Here is a 19,737-nt window from a genome sequence, read left to right on the forward strand (position 1 = left end):
GCCGTGGTGGCACGTCGTCCCTGTCCCTCGGGCTGGTGGGGGTGCAGCCCCCCCCGGTGATGCCTGGGAGGGAAGCGGCCGTCTCCATCACCAGGTAGGAGAGGGACCGGGCTCTGTGTCGCTGTCACACCCGCCCACGGGACCCACGCTAAGGGCTGAGGACCCCTTGACCGGGCCGGTGCCGACCATGTGCCCTGCTGTGGCCCGGCGCACCGGGGGGTGTCGGGGTGACCGTCCCCGGGGGATACGGGGCGGGATGCTAGTGGGTGATGGGTGCTCCCAGGGCGGGCCGGCGGGGTGACACCGATGGCACCGGGGGGTGTGGGGGAGGTACGCCGGGACCCCACGCTCCCCGCGGCAGCCGGCCCTCCCTCGCCTCCCCACCGCTGCCCGGGGGCGCCGGGGCGGGCGGCAGCCGGGGGGAGCGGCCCGGGGCGCGGTACCGCCCCCGCCGCCACCGCCCCACGCATGCTCGCCGCCGCTGCCGCCGCCGCGCCGGAGCCGAGCGGAGCGGGACGGGACGGGGCGGGAGCGGACTGGAGGACCCGCCGCCGCAGGTAACGGCGGCCCCGGGGCGCACGTGGCGGGGCTCGGCCGGGCACTGCGGCCGCCGCCCGCCCGGTACCGGCACCCCCGGGGCGGGGGGCGGCTATGGCGGCGGCACGGGCCCCGGGGCGGGGGCGGCCTCCCCCGGGCTGGGGCTGCCGCGGGGGCGGCTTTGTCCGGGACCCGGCCGGGGAAGCGGGGCCGGGGCGTGCACACGCGTGTTCGTGCGTGCGGGTGTGCCCGTAGCCATGTGCTGGCGTGTGCACGCCTGTGCGTGTGCACGTGCCTGTGCCTGTGCACACGCGTGTCTGTGCGTGTGCACGTGCCGGTGCGTGTGCACACGCGTGTCTGCACACGCGCGTGCCGGGGTTCGCAGCTCCTCCGTGGAGCAACAGCACCGGGGCAGCACCCCAGCCCCCGGGCCGGGCACCCCAGCCCCCCCGCAGGACGTGGGGTGCTGTCAGGGCGGGGGGGGGCTGTGGGGCGGTGCGGCCCCCCCGGGAACGGGGTGCTGCGTGGGAAGATGGGGGCGGGGGGCTCACAGCCTCCGGGCCCCAGCGCTGCCGGCGGGAGTGGGTGCCAGCCTGGTCCCCGCTCCTGCCTCTTCCCTTGGCGGGGACTGACTCGGTGCCAGCCATGTCTGCTCGGCTCTGCCTGCCGTGGGACCCACGAGTGGCCGTGGCCGGAGGTGTGGGACACGTGCTCCCAGCTCCGGAGGGACTCAGAGCACTGGCAGAGCTGGGGGCTTCCTGCCATGCTCCTGCTGCCGGGCTGCCCCACGGGGCTGGGTAGGGTTTGGGGCCACTTGGGTGACACCAGCCTGTGTCCCCCTGCTGTGGCGGGGTGCCTGCCTGCAGCCAGCTCCACATGGTGTGGCTGGGAGCTCAACGCACCCTGACATGGGGCGTAGGCGCCTAGCCGGGTTCCCACGGCCGGGGGACACATCACTGCCAGCTCTGGGATGCTGGTCCCAGTGAGCACAGGGAAGGGTTTCGGCTGCCCCGCACCCCTGCCGTGCCCTGCAGCCCCCCCGACGCCCATGGGCCTGGCTGGCTCTCACCCTGCACTGTGCCCAGCTCCTCACTGGCAGGTGGGGGTGCTGAGCCCACCCTCCAGGCTCTCAGCCTTGTGCCCAGGGCTATACTTCAGCTGCTGCTCTCTCCACAGGGCTGCCCGGACCACTTCCCCCGGCTCCAGCAGCTGCAGCAGCGCCTGGAACCTGCTCCCGGTCTGGCTGTGCCGGGGGAAGGCTGGCTTTTACGGTAGGCAACCGATGCTGTTCCTCCCTTCCCGTGGGGCTGGGCATTGGGTGCCACCACGCTGGCTGTACAGGGGCTGGTGGATGCTCTGGGTGGCCACCCAACCTGTTGTCATGGGTGGCATGGAAAAAAAATACTTGGCAACTGAGGGGGGCTGGGAGTCTGTGCGCTGCTCCCCTCTCACTGCCCTGTCCGCTCTCTTGCAGACCTGTGGCGGGACTAGCATGGGAGAAGCCTTCCCTGGGCATGGGCAGCGCTAAGGAGCCTGAGGGGCTGCGGCTACTGAGCCGCCAGGCTGGAGCTGAGGACACCTGCGAGCCTGGTGCCAGCTCCCCTGGCTGCCCACCTGCTGGCGAGTGCCTGCCCGGCTCCGGCTGTGCCGTGGGGGGCCGTGCCATGAGGACCTGCTGCGTGGCTGAGCCGGAGGCCCAGGGCACCACGGCTGGCCCAGCAGCAGAGAAGAAGGTGCCATCACCGACGGGACTGGCTCCCAGCACGCTTCTCCCAGATGACAATGTGGAGCCGAGCGTGACGGCAGCAACAGGGAGCTGTGGGGGACCAAGTGGCCCTGTGCTTGCCTGTGGTCCCATGGGCATGGGGGTCCCTGGCACCCAGAAGGACAACGTGGCCCCCACTCCCACCCTGCCCGAGCCCTGCCTCAAGGCACCCAGCGAGGACATGGGGAACGCGCCAGGTCCTGCCAAACACGTGGCGTTCTTGGAGCCTGCCGCAGGTGCCAGAGCAGCTGAGCTTCCAAGCCAGGAGCAGCCCCAGGGTGGTGCAGGGACATCGTTGGGTGCTGTGCCCCAGCCGAGGGGCGACGAGGCTCCCGAGCAGCCCCAGGGCGACATGGAGGACCCACCCAGCGCCGGCACTGTGGCGAGTGGCGGCCGGAGCGAGGCAGGGCCGAGCCCCACCGCCCTGGGCCAGGGCAGGGCTGAGGGGAGCCCAGCCCAGGCTGTGGGCGCCGGGAGCAGCCAGCAGCCCCAGGCAGCCAAGCTGCTCTGCGAGTCCTACTCCTTTGAGGTGACCCCACCGCAGGACGCCGGGACACAGGACATGGGGACGCAAGTGGACAGCCGGGCGTCCCTGGTGTCGGTGGCTTTGAGCCCCATGAGCCCCCCCGGCGGTGCTGCTGCCTTCACCTTCCCCAAGAGGGAGCTGGGCTCTGCTGTCGCCCCACGCCTGGAGCCCTCCAAGAAGGACGCAGAGATGCAGGTGTCCATGCCCGTGGAGACCCGCTCGGTGGCCACTGGGCCCATGACACCAGTAGCCAAGTCCCCGCAAGCCTCATACCCTGAGGTGCATGTGAAGGGGACGGTGGCAGAGGAGGCTCCAGAGCCCATCCGGGAGGTGAGCTGGGATGAGAAGGGGATGACGTGGGAGGTGTATGGGGCCTCCATGGAGGTGGAGGTGCTGGGCATGGCCATCCAGAAGCACCTGGAGAAGCAGATCGAGGAGCATGGGCGGCAGGTGGTGATGACCCCGCAGAGCACCCGCACCGGCTCTGTCAAGGGAGCCCCCCGCAAAGGCGAGGCCAAGAGGCAGCCCAGCGTCTTCCGCGCTCTGCTGCAAAATGTCCGGCGGCCCCGGTGCTGCTCCCGCGCCGGCCCCGCCATGGAGTGAGTCGCTGCCTGTGCCGGTGGGGTGGGGGTGTCACTGGGCTTCTTGGGGAGGTGGGGAGGGGGCCTTGCCCCGGCGTCCTGAGACACCTGCTACCAGTGTGCAGGGCTCCTGGGGCTGGGGCGGTGACGGAGCACAGCACGCTGGGGCAAGGCATGTCCTTGCTGGGGGTCCCCCTGCCAGCCCAGGGTCCCTCCTGCCAGCCTAGCCCTGTGGAGGTGCCCTGGGACGTGAGGCTGGTACCCTGTCTGTGCTTGGTGGCTTTTTCCAGTGCAAGGAAGCATGTGGCTCCTTCCAGCTGGAGGCAGCTGCTCCCGGGCATCTCTTGCTGGTGGCACAGGTCCGGAGGTGGCTCAGGGTGGGCACGGGTAGGTCACTGCTGGCTGTCCTGAACTCTGACCTCGCTCAAACGCCAGGCAGCAGCATTGCTCCCCATGCTGGAGAGATGCTGGTGCATTGCTGTGCCACCGCTTTGCCTGCCCAGGGCTCTGCCATGCTCTGAGCAGCCCACGGCCACGCACGCGCAGGTCCCCATGGCTGCGCAGGGCAGGGACGTTCAGCCCAGCCCGCTACAGCCCTGTTCTCTCTGCCCCGCTGCCGTGCCATGGGTGCCCCGGAGCTGGGAGGATGTGGCCACGTGGGCCACCAGGACAGATCTCAAATGGGAAAGACTGGGGCCACGCTTGTGGTGGAGAGCTGCTCGTTCCTGTCACCGTGGCTGGAGGCGCTTGTGGAGACTGTCCCCGTGGCCCCCAGCTCCCCCTACCCGGGAGCAGCCACCAGAGCCCAGGGCAGACTCTTACCACAGCTGGCAGTGGAGATGAAGCCTGCCCTGCCACTGGGCACGTCCAGCCACCTCGGTGCCAGAGAGCCCCCACGCACCGGGGATGTGGGTGCGTGTCCCGACATGGGTCCTTGCAGCCCGCTGACTGCTCTCCTCTGACAGCAGCCCGGGATGCAGCTGCAAAGCGCTACCACTTTTTACAGCAGGGGTTTTACAGGGTGGGGGGAGGGGGGCTTTTATCGAACTGTGTTTGCATTTTTGGAGCTTTTTAAGAGACACTTTCAGCCGTGCACATCCTACCTGGAGCCACCTCCTCCCTGGTGGCCTGCAGGGCCGTGACCCTCTTTTCAAACATTTTTCCTACGTTGCCTGCACCCTGTAAGGCTGGAGAGAATTGGGAGTGAAGGGCTGGCATGCAGCGGGGTGAGCATCCCTGTGGCCAGCAGCACTGCTGCATCCTGCCAAAACGTGGGTCCTGGCCTCTCCAGCCTGGCCCCATGCAGAGGACCGGCCCCATGCAGAGGACCAGCCCCACAGTGCCACAGCGAGCAGGGGCCCAGGCCTGTGCCCAGTGCCTGATAGAGGGATGCAAACAGGTGATGCTTGGGGAGCTGCACCATCCCCTCTGGGCAGAGGTGCAGTAGGGCTCGAGATGCTGCGGTCACCAGTGCAGCCGCCTCCCCTGCCTAAGGGGCAAGTCTTGCCCCACCCCCACCCCCCCAAATCCCCGTTGTACATCCTGGGCTGTCTCTTGCCCTGTGGGGGGCTGCGAAGGGCTCGCTGAAGCCGACAGCCAGTGCGGTGGCCAGTGCCTGCTCTGTGCTGCAGCACTCGCCCGGAGCTGGCTCTGCTCAGTGCCTTGGGGTGCTCAAGGGGTGCCGTGGCCACTTGGGGAAGACCTTGGGGCACCCCGCTGCTACCCTGCCCTGGGCTGTCTCACACCTCCAGCCCCACACTGTCGAGCTCCAGCCCACCGGTGCTGAGGCGTCATCACCTACTTCTTTTTTTTCCCTCTTCATTTCTTTTTTGGGGGTGGCAGGGAGGAAGGGGGTGGGAGGACCAACCTGTCAATGTGGATGTTGGGTAATAAAACCTTGCACAAACCTCTGCACTGGGCTGCCTGCACCTCCCTCCCCTGAGTCTGAGCAGGGTTAGTGGACAGTGGGACAGCCCAGGGAAGGGTCCTGGGGACAAGAAGCCAGGCTGAGCCCCATGGTGGCACTCGCCTGCCCTCTGGCACCAGCCTGGCCTGAAACTGGCACCTTGTGCTGGGAGGGATGACTCCAAGCTGGCTGAGCCCCCAGGCAGATGGGCTGATGGCTACAGGACACCATGACCCCTGTGGGACAGATTTATTGCCAGCCTCTGAACACATCATCAAAGTAGCTGCCCGAGTCCTGCTCTGGCCCTGCTGCACCCCTTGTGCCTGCTCACAAGTCCGTGGTGGTGAAGGTAATGTTGGTGTATGCTGTTTTGGTGGGCTCCTTCAGGTTCAGGGCGGCCACCAGCACCTCCTTGTCAGTGGGTTCCTTCAGCTGCGCTTCGTCCTGCTGCAGGGGGAGAGCATGGTCAGAGGGGATGGGGACAGAGATGGGGGACAGGGATATTCCTGTCCTTCCCAGGAGCTGAGGGCTGTCAAGGGGATGGGGTGGAAGGGACACAAAGTGTCCAGGAGCCCAGAGACCACAGCAGAGAGGATGTGGCATGCAGTGGCAGGACTTCCTGCTGGGCATCAGCAGCTCTTTGCAAACTTACCTTGGCACTGATGTTGTCATCCCTGGGTGCGTTTACTGTGTTTTCATCCAGGGAATTCACGCTGGAGAGCAGAGGATGGGGGGTAGAAGAGGGTCCAAGCACTGGCAGAGTGGGTATGGAGGGTGATGGCCCCCTGGTCTTTGGGACCTGACTGCAGAGCTTACCTGGTCACAGAGCTGGAGTCCTCGTGGAAGCCGAGGTCGTGGGAGGGATCGAGCGAGAGGTTCAGCATGGGGTTGGCCCTGGCCAGGGATGGGTGGCAGGTGAGTGACCATCCCATGGGGCTGCAGGGGTAGCCTCGGGCAGCCATGTCCCCCGGGCATGAGGGGTGTGATAGCAAGCCCTGCAGCCCCTGGGGGGGGGGACGTGCCTGGGCTCCTCCCTTCTGCCGCAGGGAGCCCCCCACTCACCCCTCTGCGTTGTACTGGTTGGTGCCAGGGATGCCGGCTCCCTGCTGGGCAGTGGCAGGGCTGTATGTTGTGGCCACCTTCAGAGCTTTCATCGCACTCAGCTTCCTCTTGTAGCTGCAAAGCCCCAGGAATGCGGTGGGTGGGAAGGGCAGGGGGAGCTGGGCCATGCGATGGGGCAGGCAGGAGGGGGATGGAGGGTGGGTCTGTGTCTGGGGGGACCGGTGAGGATGAGGGCAGTGCAGTTACCTCCTGGTAGTGAGAACCAAGACCAGGGTCATGATGAGGATGAAGACGAGCAGGAACACTGCCAGTCCTGCGATGATACCAATGAACTCTGTCTCCCTGGTGGGCTTTGCCACCTCGCCGGGGCCCTGGCACAGAGCAGGGGTGAGGGCACAGCCCCAGCCAGGAGACTCCCCTCCCCCCAGCCCCACATTGGAGCCCTCTCCCTGTGCCCCTTGCCCAGCCCCACTCACGATGACAGCCAGGCCCAAGTTCACCAGCTCAGCCAGGACCAGCGGGTCAGACTGTATGAGCCTGCCAAGGAAAGTGGAGGCATGAGCGGCAGCGCCAGTGCGGGCACGTGGCAGTGCCTGTGCATGGCCCCCGTCCCAGCACACACATGCTCAGCTGGTTGACGTCCAGGGCAGTGCCATTGCTGTAGACGAAGTATGCCTCCATCACCGACTTGGCTTCCACCCTGTGGGATCAAAGAGATGGGGTGAGCAGGTTGCGGTGGTGCAGCTGGAAAGCAGCTGCACCCCCTGCAGCCCCCAGCTGTGGTGGGGACCTGCCTGCCCTGTCCCATCCATGGGATGGGGGCACCCTCCCTCCATTGCCAAACCACCTGGCTCCTGCCCTACTCCCCACAGCTCCTCCTGGGAGGTGGGAGAGGCAGGTCCCACCACCCACCATGCCCAGTGGTGGTGCCAGGAGCAGGGCGTGGGTGCCATACTGTTCTGGCTGTGGCGGTTGCCCTTCTCGGTGTACAGGTCTTGCCTGTACACCTTGTACGTGGTGCCCTGCCCCTGGGTGATCCCCCCGCAATGCCACCAGCGCATCTCCTTCCCCACCACCTGCAGAGCCCAACTCACTGGGAGGTGCGGGTGTCCTCCATGCTCCGGATGGCCACCACGTAGACCCCTGCCTTGGTCGCAGTGGTCAGTGCCCTAGGAACAGGAGGGATAGAGGGAGGCTGGGCCTGGCATCCTGCTGCTGTGCCCATGGGTGTAGAAAGCAGCTGGACCCCCTGCAACCCCCAGCTGTGGTGGGGACCTGCCTCCCCTGTCCCATCCATGGTTCATGAAGCTGGGAGACACGGCCACCGTGCTTGTGTCCCCTGCTGCGCAGCCGTGCACCCCCAGCCCCGGCCTGGCAGCCCTTACACTTTGATCTTTTCAGAGTTACTCTGGACTTCATCCACTGCTGCCAGAAACTGGAGGCGAACACGGTAGCTCTGATCCACTGTGAAGATCTGCATGTGGAAAGCGGGAGTGAGTGGGGCTGGGCAGGGTGCAGCGTGTCCCCAGATGGGGGGATGGGGGTGACACTCACATTCAGCGTGGTCTGTGCTCTGTGCACTGGTGCCTCACAGTCCTGAGCTTCCACTGTCACCTGGTACTGCCCCTTCAGCGAGCCATCGAGGTTGCTGGCCACCCTGCAAGGACAGGAACATCAACAATTCCACTGGGCTGCACAGGATGTCCCCAGGATGGCACTGCCATCCCCCAAGCTCCACCCTGCCACCATGCCCAGGGCAGGACCCCAGGATAGCTTTGTCCCCTCTCCAGCCTGTGCTGGCCCTGCCTGAACGTCTGCCTCCCAGCAGGCAGGAGCCGAGCTGCTCTCCCCCAGCCCTGGCCTGGACCCATGGCCTCACTGGATGCTCCCGATGTAGCCGTCCTGCTCGGGCTTTGGCACCACCTTGAAGAGGTTCTCAAAGGGCCGGCTGGCCCCATTGCCCTCCACGAGCACCACGCTGACGATGGAGAAGGTGATGGTTCCTTTGAGCCCTGAGTCAGCGTCCGTGGCCTGCAGGGACAAAGTGTGGCAGGAGCACAGATGGGAAGAGCCACCACCTGCCCACGGTGCAGACAGGCAAGCCCAGCTCCGCAGACAGACAGACACATGCACACAGCTCCTCACCTTCACGGTAGCCACTTGAAGGTCCACGGGAGAGATTTCAGGGACAACCACTGCCGGGGAAAGACAGGCGGATAGCCTGGTCATGCTGGTGTGCAGCCAGGCTTGCTGCAGACCCCATGCCCATGCAGCCCCAGGGCTCAGCAGAGCTCCGAGCATCCCCCCACTGCCCTCAGCCCCACAGCCTTCATGGAAAGCATGGAGTAACCCCAGCCTGGCCCCTGCACCTCTCACAGCCCTGTCCTGGCTGGGGAAGGTCCCCACTGCTGAGCAGTGTGGCAGAGCATATGCGGGTGCAGAGAGGAGCCCACAGGACACACCAACCCCGGCTGCTCACCAAAGGTCTCCGAGATGGGCAGGAAGAGCGGCGTGTTGTCATTCACATCAGTGATGAGGATCTGCAGGGTTTCTGCAAATGCCCCAAAAGCAGAGCTCCAGTCACCAACAGAGCAGCCCTGCAGCACCCTCCTCCGCTTCCCATGGGAGCCCTGTCCTAGCAGGCACAGGTGTCTGGTGGCAGGGACCAAAAGTGCTGGGGGCACCCTCCCTCCATTGCCAAACCACCTGGCTCCTGCCCTACTCCCCACAGCTCCTCCTGGGAGGTGGGAGAGGCAGGTCCCACCACCCATCACGCCCAGTGGTGGTGGCAGGAGCCGGGAGTGGGTGTCATACCGTTCTGGCTGTAGCGGTTGCCCTTCTCAGTGTACAAATCTTCAGCCCGCAGCGTGAGCACCACCCTGTCACACAACTCATAGTCAATGTCCAAGCTGTTCACCAGCACCGAGCCATTGGGTGCCAGCACAAACCAGTCCCAGCACACCTCCCCAGCGCTGCTCGCCCCCTTGAAGCAGGCAACTGCCAGCTTCTTGAAGACCAGCGAGTGGTTGGTGTCTGGGTCAGAGACGAGCAGTGTGTGGACCAGACCCTGCTGCGTGCCGTTCTCGCTCACGCGTACATCCTGCAGCGAGGGCAGCAGGACAGTGGGGGGCTCGTCATTGATGTCTAGGATGTGGACCACCACCGAGACGTTGGCCTTGTCCCCCACATTGTCCGCAGCTGTGTTCTCTGCCAGCACCACCAAGGAGAAGGACTTCTGCTGCAGGGTGTCATAGTCCAGGGACATGTCAGGGTCTACGGACAGCTGCCCGCTGTAGTGCCCTGGCCCCAGGGAGGACGAGCGGATCAAGAAATTGCTGGAACCACTGCCCCTCTGAAGTAGGAAGGAAATGCGGGAATTTATCTCTGTTCGGTCGGCATCTGTGGCCTCCACCTCACCCACGAGGGATCCTGCAGATGGAGACAGACACTCAGCAGCCAGCAGGCACTGACTCTGGACCACTGCTGGTCCCATGAGCCTGGCCACGCAACTTCTACCTGGAGAGTCTTCAAAGACTGAGAAATTATAGGACTGGCTGAGGAACACGGGTGCATTGTCATTCATGTCCTGCAGGAGACAAAGCACACGGTTATAGCTGCTCCAGGAAACAGGGTCCCCAAGAGCTGGCTGGGGACAGGAGTGTGGGCACCTGTCTGCCCACGGGCAGGAGGCACACAAACCCTCTCCTGCCTCCCTGGATCAGCTATTTCACCTGCCCTCACAGAGAGCCTGGGGACACGGTGCCTGTGCCACGGCCAGGGATCCCACATTCCCTCCCTGCCCGTTCATCCCGTCTCCAAGCCCTTGCCTGCCCCAGTGTGTCCCCGCTTGTGCCCAAGGCTCACCCCCACAGTGATGGTGACGTTCACTGAGGTGGTGTGCTGCGGCACGCCGTGGTCGTACACCTCCACCGTCACAACCATCTGCCCCCGCGCATCTTCCAAGGCCTCGCGGTCCAGTGGCTCCTTGCTGTGCATCTCACCTGTGGCCGCATTGATGGTGAAGTTGTCACTGAACGGTCCTGGCAAGATCTTGAAGCCTAATTTGCTGTTGTTATTGCCAGGCTCGTCGTTGTCAATGGCCTGAAAAGGTCAGCAGTTGGAATGGGGCTGTCTGGCACCTTGGGGACAATCTCTGCTCCTCTCCGACAACCCCCATCATCCCCTCCACTTCCATTGGTGCACACCTGGATCTGCGTTCTGACGTTCTGCCCCTCTTCCACTGAGATGAAGTAGGAGCCGGTGATGACGGGTGCTATGTCATTGTCATCCAGCACAGTGATCTCCAGCACTGTGGTGCCCACTAGGTTGCCCCCATCCTTGGCCTGGAGGTTGGCGTAGTAGATGGAACGAGTCTCCCGGTCCAGCAAGCTCCCATTCTGCACCAGCAGTGCCCCAGTCGTGGTGTTCACCATGAAGATTTTACGGCTACAGCATACACAGAACCGTCACTGGCGCTCAGGCCTGGAGCCCCCTCGCCAGGATGATGCCCCAGTCATGGATGGCTGTGCCCCTACGTACATGTTCTCTGGGAGCAGCTGGTAGGTGATCTGGCCCCAGGCACCACTGTCCGGATCATAGGCCTAAAAAAGAGAAGGAAGCATCTGGTCAATTTGTTTCAGCCCCCAGAGCAGTGATGATTCTGGGGCACTGGCTGCTGGCAGTGAGCACCCCAAAAACATGGCCCTGATGGGCACGAGGTCCCACACCCTGTGGGCCCACTGTCACTGTCTCCTTTCTGTGTGCATGGAGAGACCAGTGCCCTCAACACAAACTGCACTAGCAGCCAGGGGTGCCCAGCGTCCTGCTTGGGGGATGTAAACTGTGGCTGCTCCCTGCCCAGCGCCTGACCGTGATGTTTAGGGAGATGATGGTGCCAGCAGGGCTGTTCTCCATCACGCTCAGGCTGTAGGTGCTCTGGGGGAATTCAGGGATGTGGTCATTGCTGTCAGTGATGCTGATGGTCACGGTGGCTGTGGAGCAGCAGTTTGTGGGGTTCCCTGTGTCATTAGCAACGATCTGCAGGACAGAGAAGCGACAGTGTCTCCCATGGTTCCCCAAACATGAGAAAGAGACTTTTCACACTCCAGCCCAGCCCCCATGCACCAAACAAGTTGCCAGGGCAAAGGCGTGTTCTGCTTTGGCTTCTGAATCCTGCAGGAGAAGGGCTATGTGTCCCCTGTACCCTGGCATATGCAGGGAGCTGGGACTGTCCCCATGGCAAGCCAGCACTACAGGTCCCACCTGCACCACCATGAAATGGCTTATCTCGTAGTCCACAGAAGACGGGTCTTGCACCAGCAGCTGGACCTCCCCTGTGCCCACGATCTTTGTGGGGGAGACAGTGAAGGCGCTGGCATTCGGGCCCTGCAGGTACAGCCCATAATTGCTGTTGATGCTCTGCCAGGGAGAGAAACGCAGGAATGAGGGTGGGTAGTCCAGGCAGGACAGACACCTGCACCCTGGCCCAGGTCCCTGGGCAGGCTGCCACCTTGTCCGGGTCATGGGCAACGATGCTGAGGTTGGACACGGGCAGTCTGGAGGAGGAGTGCTCTATGATGTTGCCCCTGAAGTTGTTCTGGGCACCAGTGGAGAAGTTGCAGCTGGGGAGGGAGCAGTGGTAGAATTGGGGCTTGTTGTCATTGACATCGGTCACCATGACTGTCACCAGGGTGCTGGCCTGGGCCACCTTGAGGTGGATGTCCAGCTTCTTCTCACGTGCCTGGACAGGAGGAGAAAGCAGGTTGGAGGGGCTCGGGGAGAGGATGAAGATGGGGTTCCCCTTGCTGCCTCCTACTCACCACGACTTCCAGCAGCACTTCCTCGCCTGGCAGCTGCTCACGGTCCAGGGACCCGCTCACAGTGATGATGCCCGTTGTGTCATTGATAGCAAAGGGAATGCTGGCATCTAGGGCAAGGGGACAGCAGGAACCAGCTGCAGTCACCGAGAAACGCAGGCCTGGCCCTCTCTCTGCCAGAAAGGCAGGCTGGCGGCACCTGGGAGCCCAGAACCAGTCTCTGTGGTGCCCCTTGCTGCCTGATAACCCTGCCTACCCATCCCCCCCTGCTGCTGCTCACCCCCTGCCCATCCTGCCCTGCCCCATCACTCACTGGTGATGCTGTAGGAGATTTCATCATTCACCCCTGTGTCTCTGTCCATAGCGGTGACGGTCAGCACAGTGGTGCCCTGCAGGGACATGGCCATCAGGGCAGGACCTAGGATGTCTCCAGCAGCACCCATGCCTGGTGGTCCGGCACCCTTGGATGTCAGAGCCCCCAGGGAGGGCCAGGGGTAGGGACATGCCACTGGGGTAGGTGGGCTCCTTACCAGGGCACAGTTCTCGGGCACAGAGCCGGAGTAGGGCTCATTGAGAAACCGTGGGTCCAGGTTGGGCAGGTCACGGATAGTCAGGGTCAGGTAGGTTGAGCTCTTCTGGAAGATCAACTCATTGTGCAGCATGCCCCCGCTGTCCTGGGGAGCAGAGTACCTGTTAGTCCCACAGCCCCCTTACCTGGCAGTCCCACTCCCCCAGCCCAGCTGGCCCCCACCATGGCGAGGATCTTGAGCTGGTAGAAGGTGTTCTTGGCATAGTCCAGTGAGCCATTGAGCATCACACTCCCGTTGGACAGGATGTAGAAGAGCCGTTGATTCTTCATGCTGTCTGGGATCACCTGAGCAGGGGACATCAATTCATCACCCTGCCACCAAGGCAGGGAGCAGAGGTCCCCCAGCAGAGACGGGAGCTAAACCCCCACCCTTCTGCCGAGCTTGGCCCACGGACCGTGGGGACCCCCTATCACCTGGCTCATCCCCAGTTTGCAACTGTTCAGCACCTTGCACCCACCGCCCAGCGGGTGCAGAGCCAGCCCTCCTGACCCAACACGTACCCCTGCTCCTGCAGAGCCACGGGGCTGCCCCTGTCCGGGTCCCCCAGCACCTCTGTCCCACAGGGGTGGCTCAGGGGTGGCTTTGGGGTATGGCATGCCCCACTCTGCAATGAACTGTGCTCACCTCCTCGATGCTGTAGCTGACTTTGGAGGCGTTCCCTGTGTCGCTGTCATTGGCAAACACGGTGTAGATGGTGCTGTTGGGTTTCATGTTCTGGGCACACAGGAGGGTGGTTGTGGCATCACCCAGGAGAGCAGGGGGGTTGGTGCTGGGCCAGGCCCCTGACAGTCCTCCTGTGGGGTGGTCTGGCCCCACAGGGTTCCAGGGGCTGCCCAGTGCATCCCCACACAGGAATGAGCTACTGCCCTTGCTCATGCTAGGCACGATCCCCCCTGCCACTCTCCCTGGGAGCAGAGCCTGCCCCCCAGCCCTGGGGGGGAGCTGGGATCAGCCCCACTCCCTGTCTGCACCCTGATCCTGCCTCACCCTGGCGTGGGCTGAGCGGCAGCTTGGGCACTCCCTGGTCAGAAACTCATCACAAGGGCAGAGTCCCATCCATGTGTCAGCGCCTTGGACTGTCACAGAGGCACCTGCCGGGAACTGCCCCGGCATGGAGCGCTCCCAGGTCAGCCGTGCGGGCTGCACCATTGCCCCATGCCCATGCCCACCATCACCACACACCCAGGTGTGGGGGTCACCCCCTTCCTGGTGCACTGTTGTCCTGCTACCAGCACACTCATGCCACAGGAGCCACCCAGCACCCCTATCCTGCTGCCCACAGGGGCCAGGAGGTCCCAGGGAGGTACCTCGGGGATGGATGTTTCATACGGCAGGTGCTGGAAGACCGGGGCGTTGTCATTACGGTCCTCCACGATGATTGTGAGTTTTCTGGAGACCTACCAGGGAGGACATGTGATGGGTGTGGGAGATGGTGCCTGGCAGAGTTGGGTGCAGTTTTGGCACCCTGTGGCCACCATGGCTCCGGAGCCAGCCAGCATCACCCACCCCTGGGCAAAGCCCACCTCCAACGCCCTTCCCTACCGAGCCTCATCCACAGTCCCACCGAGACCCTGCTCCCTTCCCTGTTCCCATCACCCACTTCAGCCACCCAGCCCATGCCCCAGCACTCACTGCATCGTTCATCCCATCAGACACCCTGACGGTGATGGTGAGCCTGGCATGGAGCTGGGGGAACACAAGGCAGGACTTGGTCAGGCCAGGTGAAGCTTAGTCCTTGGGCAGTTAAGCCTCAGTGCCCTCCCACATACCATCCCTGGGTGGGATGCTTCTCCCAAATGGCTTTCCCCCCACCAGAGCTGGGCTCCAGGGCCAGGGGGTGACCCACAGTAGCACTGTGAGCAGCTCTCCCACAGGGCTCGTGGCTCTGCCCTCTGTCCTCACCACCACAGGCTGCCCAGCTCAGGCAGGGACATCTGCCCTGGTCTCCTCTTACCTCACGGTCCAGGGTGTTCCTCAGCATCACGTTGCCTGTCTGGGCATCAACAGAGAAGTAGAAGGCCTCTGGCCCACTGATGCTGTAGGTGAGTGGGTCCCCGTCTATGTCAGTAGCTGTCAGCTGGAAAGCATGCTGGCCTGGGGGCACAGGCAGTGTCAGCCCCTGCCCAAGGACCCCCGGCCACTCCTCCTGCACCCCAGAGCTTCTGCGAGACTTCCCCACTCACCCGGCTCCAGGTCCTCAGGCACGTAGACAAAGGTCATGTTGAAGAAGGGAGCTGCGTTGCCTGAAACTACAAGGAGATGGGCTGAGCACCACCCCTGCACCGAGCTCCACCAGCACCCTGCACCCAGAAGCACCTACTGAGCTCCAACCCCAGCTCCCAGCTGTGGATTTGGTCTCCAGGTGAGGCAGGTGAACGAACCAGCCCTCACTTTCCCTGTGATCATCCCACACCTCCCACCTCCAGACCTCCAGCTGGAGGACAACTCCAGCTGCAGCACCCATGCCAGATGTGATCCACACTGCGGAGCCGCCTGCCTGCTCTGCCTGCCCTGGAGCAGCAAGGCTGTCATTGGGTCACCAAGGTGCCATTGGGGTGGGCAGCTGTTTTGGGGGTCCTAGCTGTCCTCAGGGAATTCAGAACGAATGCTGGGGGCTGAAAGCCTCCAAAGCCTCCCATCCACCCGTGCCAGCTGCCGAGCAAAGTCCTCACCTGTCACCAGGAGGAAGGGGAGCAGCACCAGTGAGTTCCATGCCATCCTGCCTGCACGCCTGTAGGAGAACAAGCACCTGAGGCTGACGGCTGCCTGCTGCCACCAGCCACCCCACATCCCTTCTGGGGGATGGCACAGGAGGAGCTGTGGGGGGGACAGTCCCCTCTGCTGAGCCAGGCTGGTGAGCAAGCACCAGGCTTTGTGCCACATCACCGAGCACAGGCTTCTTGGGGACGTGGCACAGGGGGACAGGGTTGGCCTCCAGGTGCCGGAGATCATAGGGGTGCTTGGGGACCCCAGGAGCCTCTTCTGGGCATGGCTGGAGGCTCCATTGTTTGGGCTCAACTGGGCCTCTCCAAGCAGCGCTTGGAGCCCAAGAGCAATCCATGACATCATGGTGGTGTCCCCCTCCTCATGTCACGGCCTGTGGGCAGCCCAACAGCCAACAGACACCCCCACCTCCCTCCAAGACGGACCCCAATGCCCATGGGGGCCAGGGCAGGGGCCGACATCCCTTACCTGTGGCTGCGTCACTTGGGATGCTGCTGGGCGGGCTGCTCTGCGCTCGCACCCTGACACCACCAGAGACCTTTGCCTCCTGCAGTAAACACGTTCATCAATTATTAACTGCAATTAAGGGGTGAGAGATACCTCCCTCATCTTCCTTATTCCTTGTGTTCATCCCCCAGCTCCTGCCCAGTCCAGCTCGACGCTCGGTCCCCAGCCCCAGCCCCCCAGGTCCCCACACTGGGTGCCTTCCCCCATGATTCAGCCACCCCAACCTGCACCCATGGGACTCCGGCTCCCAGGAGGGATGCAGAGCCTGCAGGGATGCAGAGGGATCTTGAACTGCCCCAGGGGACTGGAGAGGGGCTGGGGAAATGCCCCACAGCCCCTGGGCTGGGGACACCAGGGTCCCACCGGGACAGGGGGTGGGCACCAACCCTGTGGTGCAGCTACCTGCGTGGGTGCCTGGGGCCCTCTGCACCCCTCTGCCACCCGCTCCCCTCTGCAGGGGCTTGGACCAGCCTCCCTGACCTACTTGGGACACACTGGGGACAAGGGTGGATTGTGCAGCTCCATTCAGGCAGAAGAAGGATGGGAGGTGGCGGGCGGTGAGAGGGGCATGGCCAGCCCTGGGCCTGTGGGACCCCCACCTCTGTGGCATCGGGCTCCCTTCACCCCTGTTCCCTGGGGAACCCACGGGGTCTGGATGGCCGGGAAGCTCTGGGATTCCCCCAGCCACCCACCCTGCTCCGAGGTCCCCATCTCACTGCACACCTGGGTCAGGGAGCCTGCAGAGAAGGGGCTACAGGGGCCCAGCCTGGGAGATCCCCCTCAGCAAGCCCCTCCAGGGCTGGTCGAGGACCCCCCCAGCCCATGCAAAAGCTGCCTCGGGACACCCCCACAGACACCCCATGGGCTGCCTGGGGGTACTCCTGGAGACCCCTGGGCTGGCCCAGGATTAACCCGCTGAGCCCCCCGGGGCTGGTGCTGGACACCCCTCTACAAACTGCCTGTGGCTGTCCCGGAACGCCCCACTCCTCCGAAGGGCTGGCCCGGGATATCTTCCCCAGCACAGCCCCGGTCCGGCTTTGGTGTGCGCTGCCACTCGGAGCATTACGGCCGGAGCGCCCTACAGCGCGGTTTGGGTGGCGCCGCGCTTGGGCATAGTACGGCGGGAGGGGAGCGGGCGCGCCCATCGGCGCGGCGCGGGGTGGTGGTGGTGGCGCGGCCGGTTCCATCGGGGCGGCGGGCGCAGGGGCGCCATGAGGCGGGGCTGAGGCCGGGCCGAGGCCGGAGCGGGAGCGGCACCGGGACGGACACCGAGCCCGGCGGGCCCGGCCGCCGCGCCATGCGAGCGGGCTGAGCGGCAGGCAGGGCCGGGGCAGGCACCGAGCGGCCCGCGAGCGCTGGGGGCGCGCCTCCGGTAGGTACGGGGCGCGGCGGCGGCCGCGGGCCTGGGCTGCGCGGGGCAGGGCCGGTGCACCGGGAAAAGGCGGCGGGCTGGGCCCGGGGCTTGGGGAAGGAGGTAGGGAGAGCCCGTGCAGCGGGGTGGGGAGGCCGGCCCCGGGGCAGCGGGGAGGGCGGCAGGCAGAGCCCGTGCAGGGCGCAGGCCGGGCCCGGTGCTCGGGGGACGGATGCGCGGGCCGGCGAAGCCCGGTGCGACGGGCGAAGAAGCAAGCGGGGCCCGGTGCGCGGCGGGGGGCAGCCGGGCCGGGCCGGGGTGGCTCGGAGGGGGCGGATGGCCGGGCAGGCGGGGGGGGGCGCGGCGTACCGGGGCCGGGGCCGAGCGCAGGGCCCGGTGCGCGGGGGCGGGGGCTGCGCTGAGTGCCGGGGCTCGGGGGAGGTGGCCGCAGAGGGCAGCGGGGCCCGGTGCACCGGCAGCCGCACGCCGGTGGGAGGAGCCCCCGGTTCTCGGGGAGCCCTTCGGGGGCGGGGGGCCCGCGGTGGCGCTGCCTGGGGCACCGGCCGGAGCCCTGCCGCCCCCGGGGCCTCCCTGGCAGCGCGGGGGCTGCCCCGGTCGGAGCGCCTCCTCGGGGGGCTCCCGCGGCCCCGGCTGGGCGTGAGCCGGTGGCTCCTGCCGAGGCCGCTGCTGCGCCCCCGCCTCGCCGGGCACCCCGCGGTGCTGCGGCCGCCGCTGCCGGAGCCCCCGGGCCCTGCTGCCCGACCCGGGGTCGGTGAGCGGGGCCCGGCTGAGGGCGAGCCCCCGGCGTGTGCGAGGGGAGCGGATGGTAAGCGGCAAAACTCTTCAGAAAGTTGTGAGTGGGGGAGAGGTAGGAGACAAATAAGCCCCAAGGGACGGGTGGGGTGGTGGCGGCTCCCGGGGCAGCGGGACGGGCCGTGGCACCGACCCTGCGGTGAGTGCGGGTGGTGCGTGGCGCCCGTGGCAGCCCTGTCCCGCAGAGGGTGCGTGGCGCCGGGCTGCGGGCAGCTGGGGCGTGCTCCATCCAGGTGGGATGTGCTCCAGGACTTGCTTTCCTGGGCGGGAGCTCAGCCCCGTGGGCAGCCCGAGGCCCCACGGGTGCTGTCCTGTCCCTCCACACGGGGACAGCCCCTCTTCCTGCGAGGCGCGGTTTTGCGCTGACATCTCAGCCCCAAGCTCGGTGCTGGTCCTGTGCTCCAGCCCAGCTGGCTGCGCCTGCCTGCAGATGTGGAGCTTGGCCCCGTGCTCGTCTCTTTGCCACCCTGTGTCACTGCCTCGCTCGGTCCCTCTGCCACCTGCACCCATTTCTGCTCCGCTGCCTGCGCCCCAGGCCCCCTGCGCAGGGCAGGCCGTGCCCGGGGAGGTGTGCGGGGCTCTGCGGGGTGGGCAGCTCAGGCCCTGAGGCCGGGAGCCCGGGGAGGAGGAGCGGGCGCCGGCCTCGCTGGCTGTCAGAGGGGAGCGGGCTGCGTCTGATGTCACTGCGGTGCATGGTGGGTAATTATGCACGTTGCAATGAAAATAATAAGGCCGGCTCCATAGCGGTGTCTAAAAATACTGCTAATGCAGAGTGCCTGCTGGGTGCCTTTGTTTGTCACCTTTGGGTGTTTGCTTTGAGGCTGGCCAGGCAGTGGGAGCCGCGCTCTGCGGTGTCACGCCCCTTGGGCAGTGGGTTTGGTTTAGCAGGTGAGCCGCAGCCCCTCCGCACCCCTCTGTGCCCCTCTGCATCGGGTGGCGGTGCCAGTAGAGCCAGGGCAGGTGTTGGCATGGGAGGTGAGGCAGGAGTCACCTGGGTGCTTTTGGGAGGTTCTGGTGTCACCCTCCCTGCACACAGCCATGCAGGGACGGGGCTTTGTCCCCCCAGAGCTTGCTTGGAGCTGAGCACTCTGGCTGGCAGCTATTCCTGTGTCCCAGTGACGTACCCCTGGCAGGTACCAGTATGCTGGCCTGCCTGCAGGCAGGTTGGTGGAGATTGCAGTTTGGGCCCAGGCCTGTGGTCTGTCCATCACTGGCATTGTGTGGCTGGGGCTGCCTCCACGGTGTGTCCTGGCACCGGCAGGATGGGGACTGTGGCATCTTGCTGCTTTCTGGCTGAGCAAAGGCAGGAGGGAGGGACGTGTGTCTGAAGCAGAGGGAAACGGTGTGATGGGTGCTGGGTGGCACCTGGGTGCTGGCCCAGGGCAAGGACTGCCCAGTGTGCTGATCCGTGGGCAGGCAGGTGCTCTGCCTGTCCACTGTCTGTGCGGCTCTCGCTGCTGCTGTGGTCCCTCCATCTGCTGCCAGGAGCTCCCCGCCGCAGCAGAGGGAGAGGCTTGCAGGGGTGGCGAGAACCATCTGGAGCCCCGGCTGCTCCAGCC

The 19,737-nt window shown here is 65.3% G+C and overlaps 2 protein-coding genes across 4 annotated transcripts; one reads left to right on the forward strand and one right to left on the reverse strand.

The window, feature by feature from the left end:
- Positions 1-269: 269 nt before the first annotated feature.
- Positions 270-5,323, forward strand: GPRIN1 (G protein regulated inducer of neurite outgrowth 1). The gene is made up of 3 exons (XM_056349188.1): positions 270-557; positions 1,714-1,808; positions 2,012-5,323. Exons 1-3 carry the CDS (start codon positions 270-272, stop codon positions 3,429-3,431), a joined length of 1,803 nt encoding a protein of 600 aa, XP_056205163.1. The 3' UTR covers positions 3,432-5,323.
- Positions 5,324-5,557: 234 nt separating this feature from the next.
- On the reverse strand, positions 5,558-16,729 carry CDHR2 (cadherin related family member 2). Of its 3 annotated transcripts, none has more exons than XM_056350564.1 (33): positions 16,417-16,729; positions 15,976-16,054; positions 15,456-15,514; positions 14,967-15,032; positions 14,738-14,877; positions 14,416-14,469; positions 14,091-14,180; positions 13,408-13,497; positions 12,945-13,067; positions 12,724-12,867; positions 12,507-12,582; positions 12,197-12,303; positions 11,887-12,117; positions 11,640-11,795; positions 11,247-11,414; positions 10,917-10,978; positions 10,583-10,823; positions 10,242-10,478; positions 9,894-9,963; positions 9,192-9,806; positions 8,857-8,928; positions 8,523-8,572; positions 8,257-8,408; positions 7,932-8,034; positions 7,763-7,851; positions 7,472-7,546; positions 7,000-7,077; positions 6,854-6,914; positions 6,624-6,748; positions 6,378-6,491; positions 6,132-6,209; positions 5,968-6,028; positions 5,558-5,759 (listed from the first exon to the last, which is right to left on the reverse strand). In XM_056350564.1, exons 3-33 carry the CDS (start codon positions 15,499-15,501, stop codon positions 5,643-5,645), a joined length of 3,891 nt encoding a protein of 1,296 aa, XP_056206539.1. In that variant the 5' UTR covers positions 15,502-15,514; positions 15,976-16,054; positions 16,417-16,729; the 3' UTR covers positions 5,558-5,642. The 3 variants fall into 3 exon arrangements, with proteins under 3 accessions (XP_056206539.1, XP_056206537.1, XP_056206538.1); XM_056350562.1 differs by having other exon boundaries at positions 5,558-5,762; XM_056350563.1 differs by lacking the exon at positions 16,417-16,729 and adding an exon at positions 16,239-16,365 and having other exon boundaries at positions 5,558-5,762.
- Between the last annotated feature and the right edge of the window lie 3,008 nt (positions 16,730-19,737).

The sequence above is a fragment of the Falco biarmicus genome, chromosome 8 (genome assembly GCF_023638135.1).
Source record: "Falco biarmicus isolate bFalBia1 chromosome 8, bFalBia1.pri, whole genome shotgun sequence".
NCBI lineage: Eukaryota > Metazoa > Chordata > Aves > Falconiformes > Falconidae > Falco > Falco biarmicus.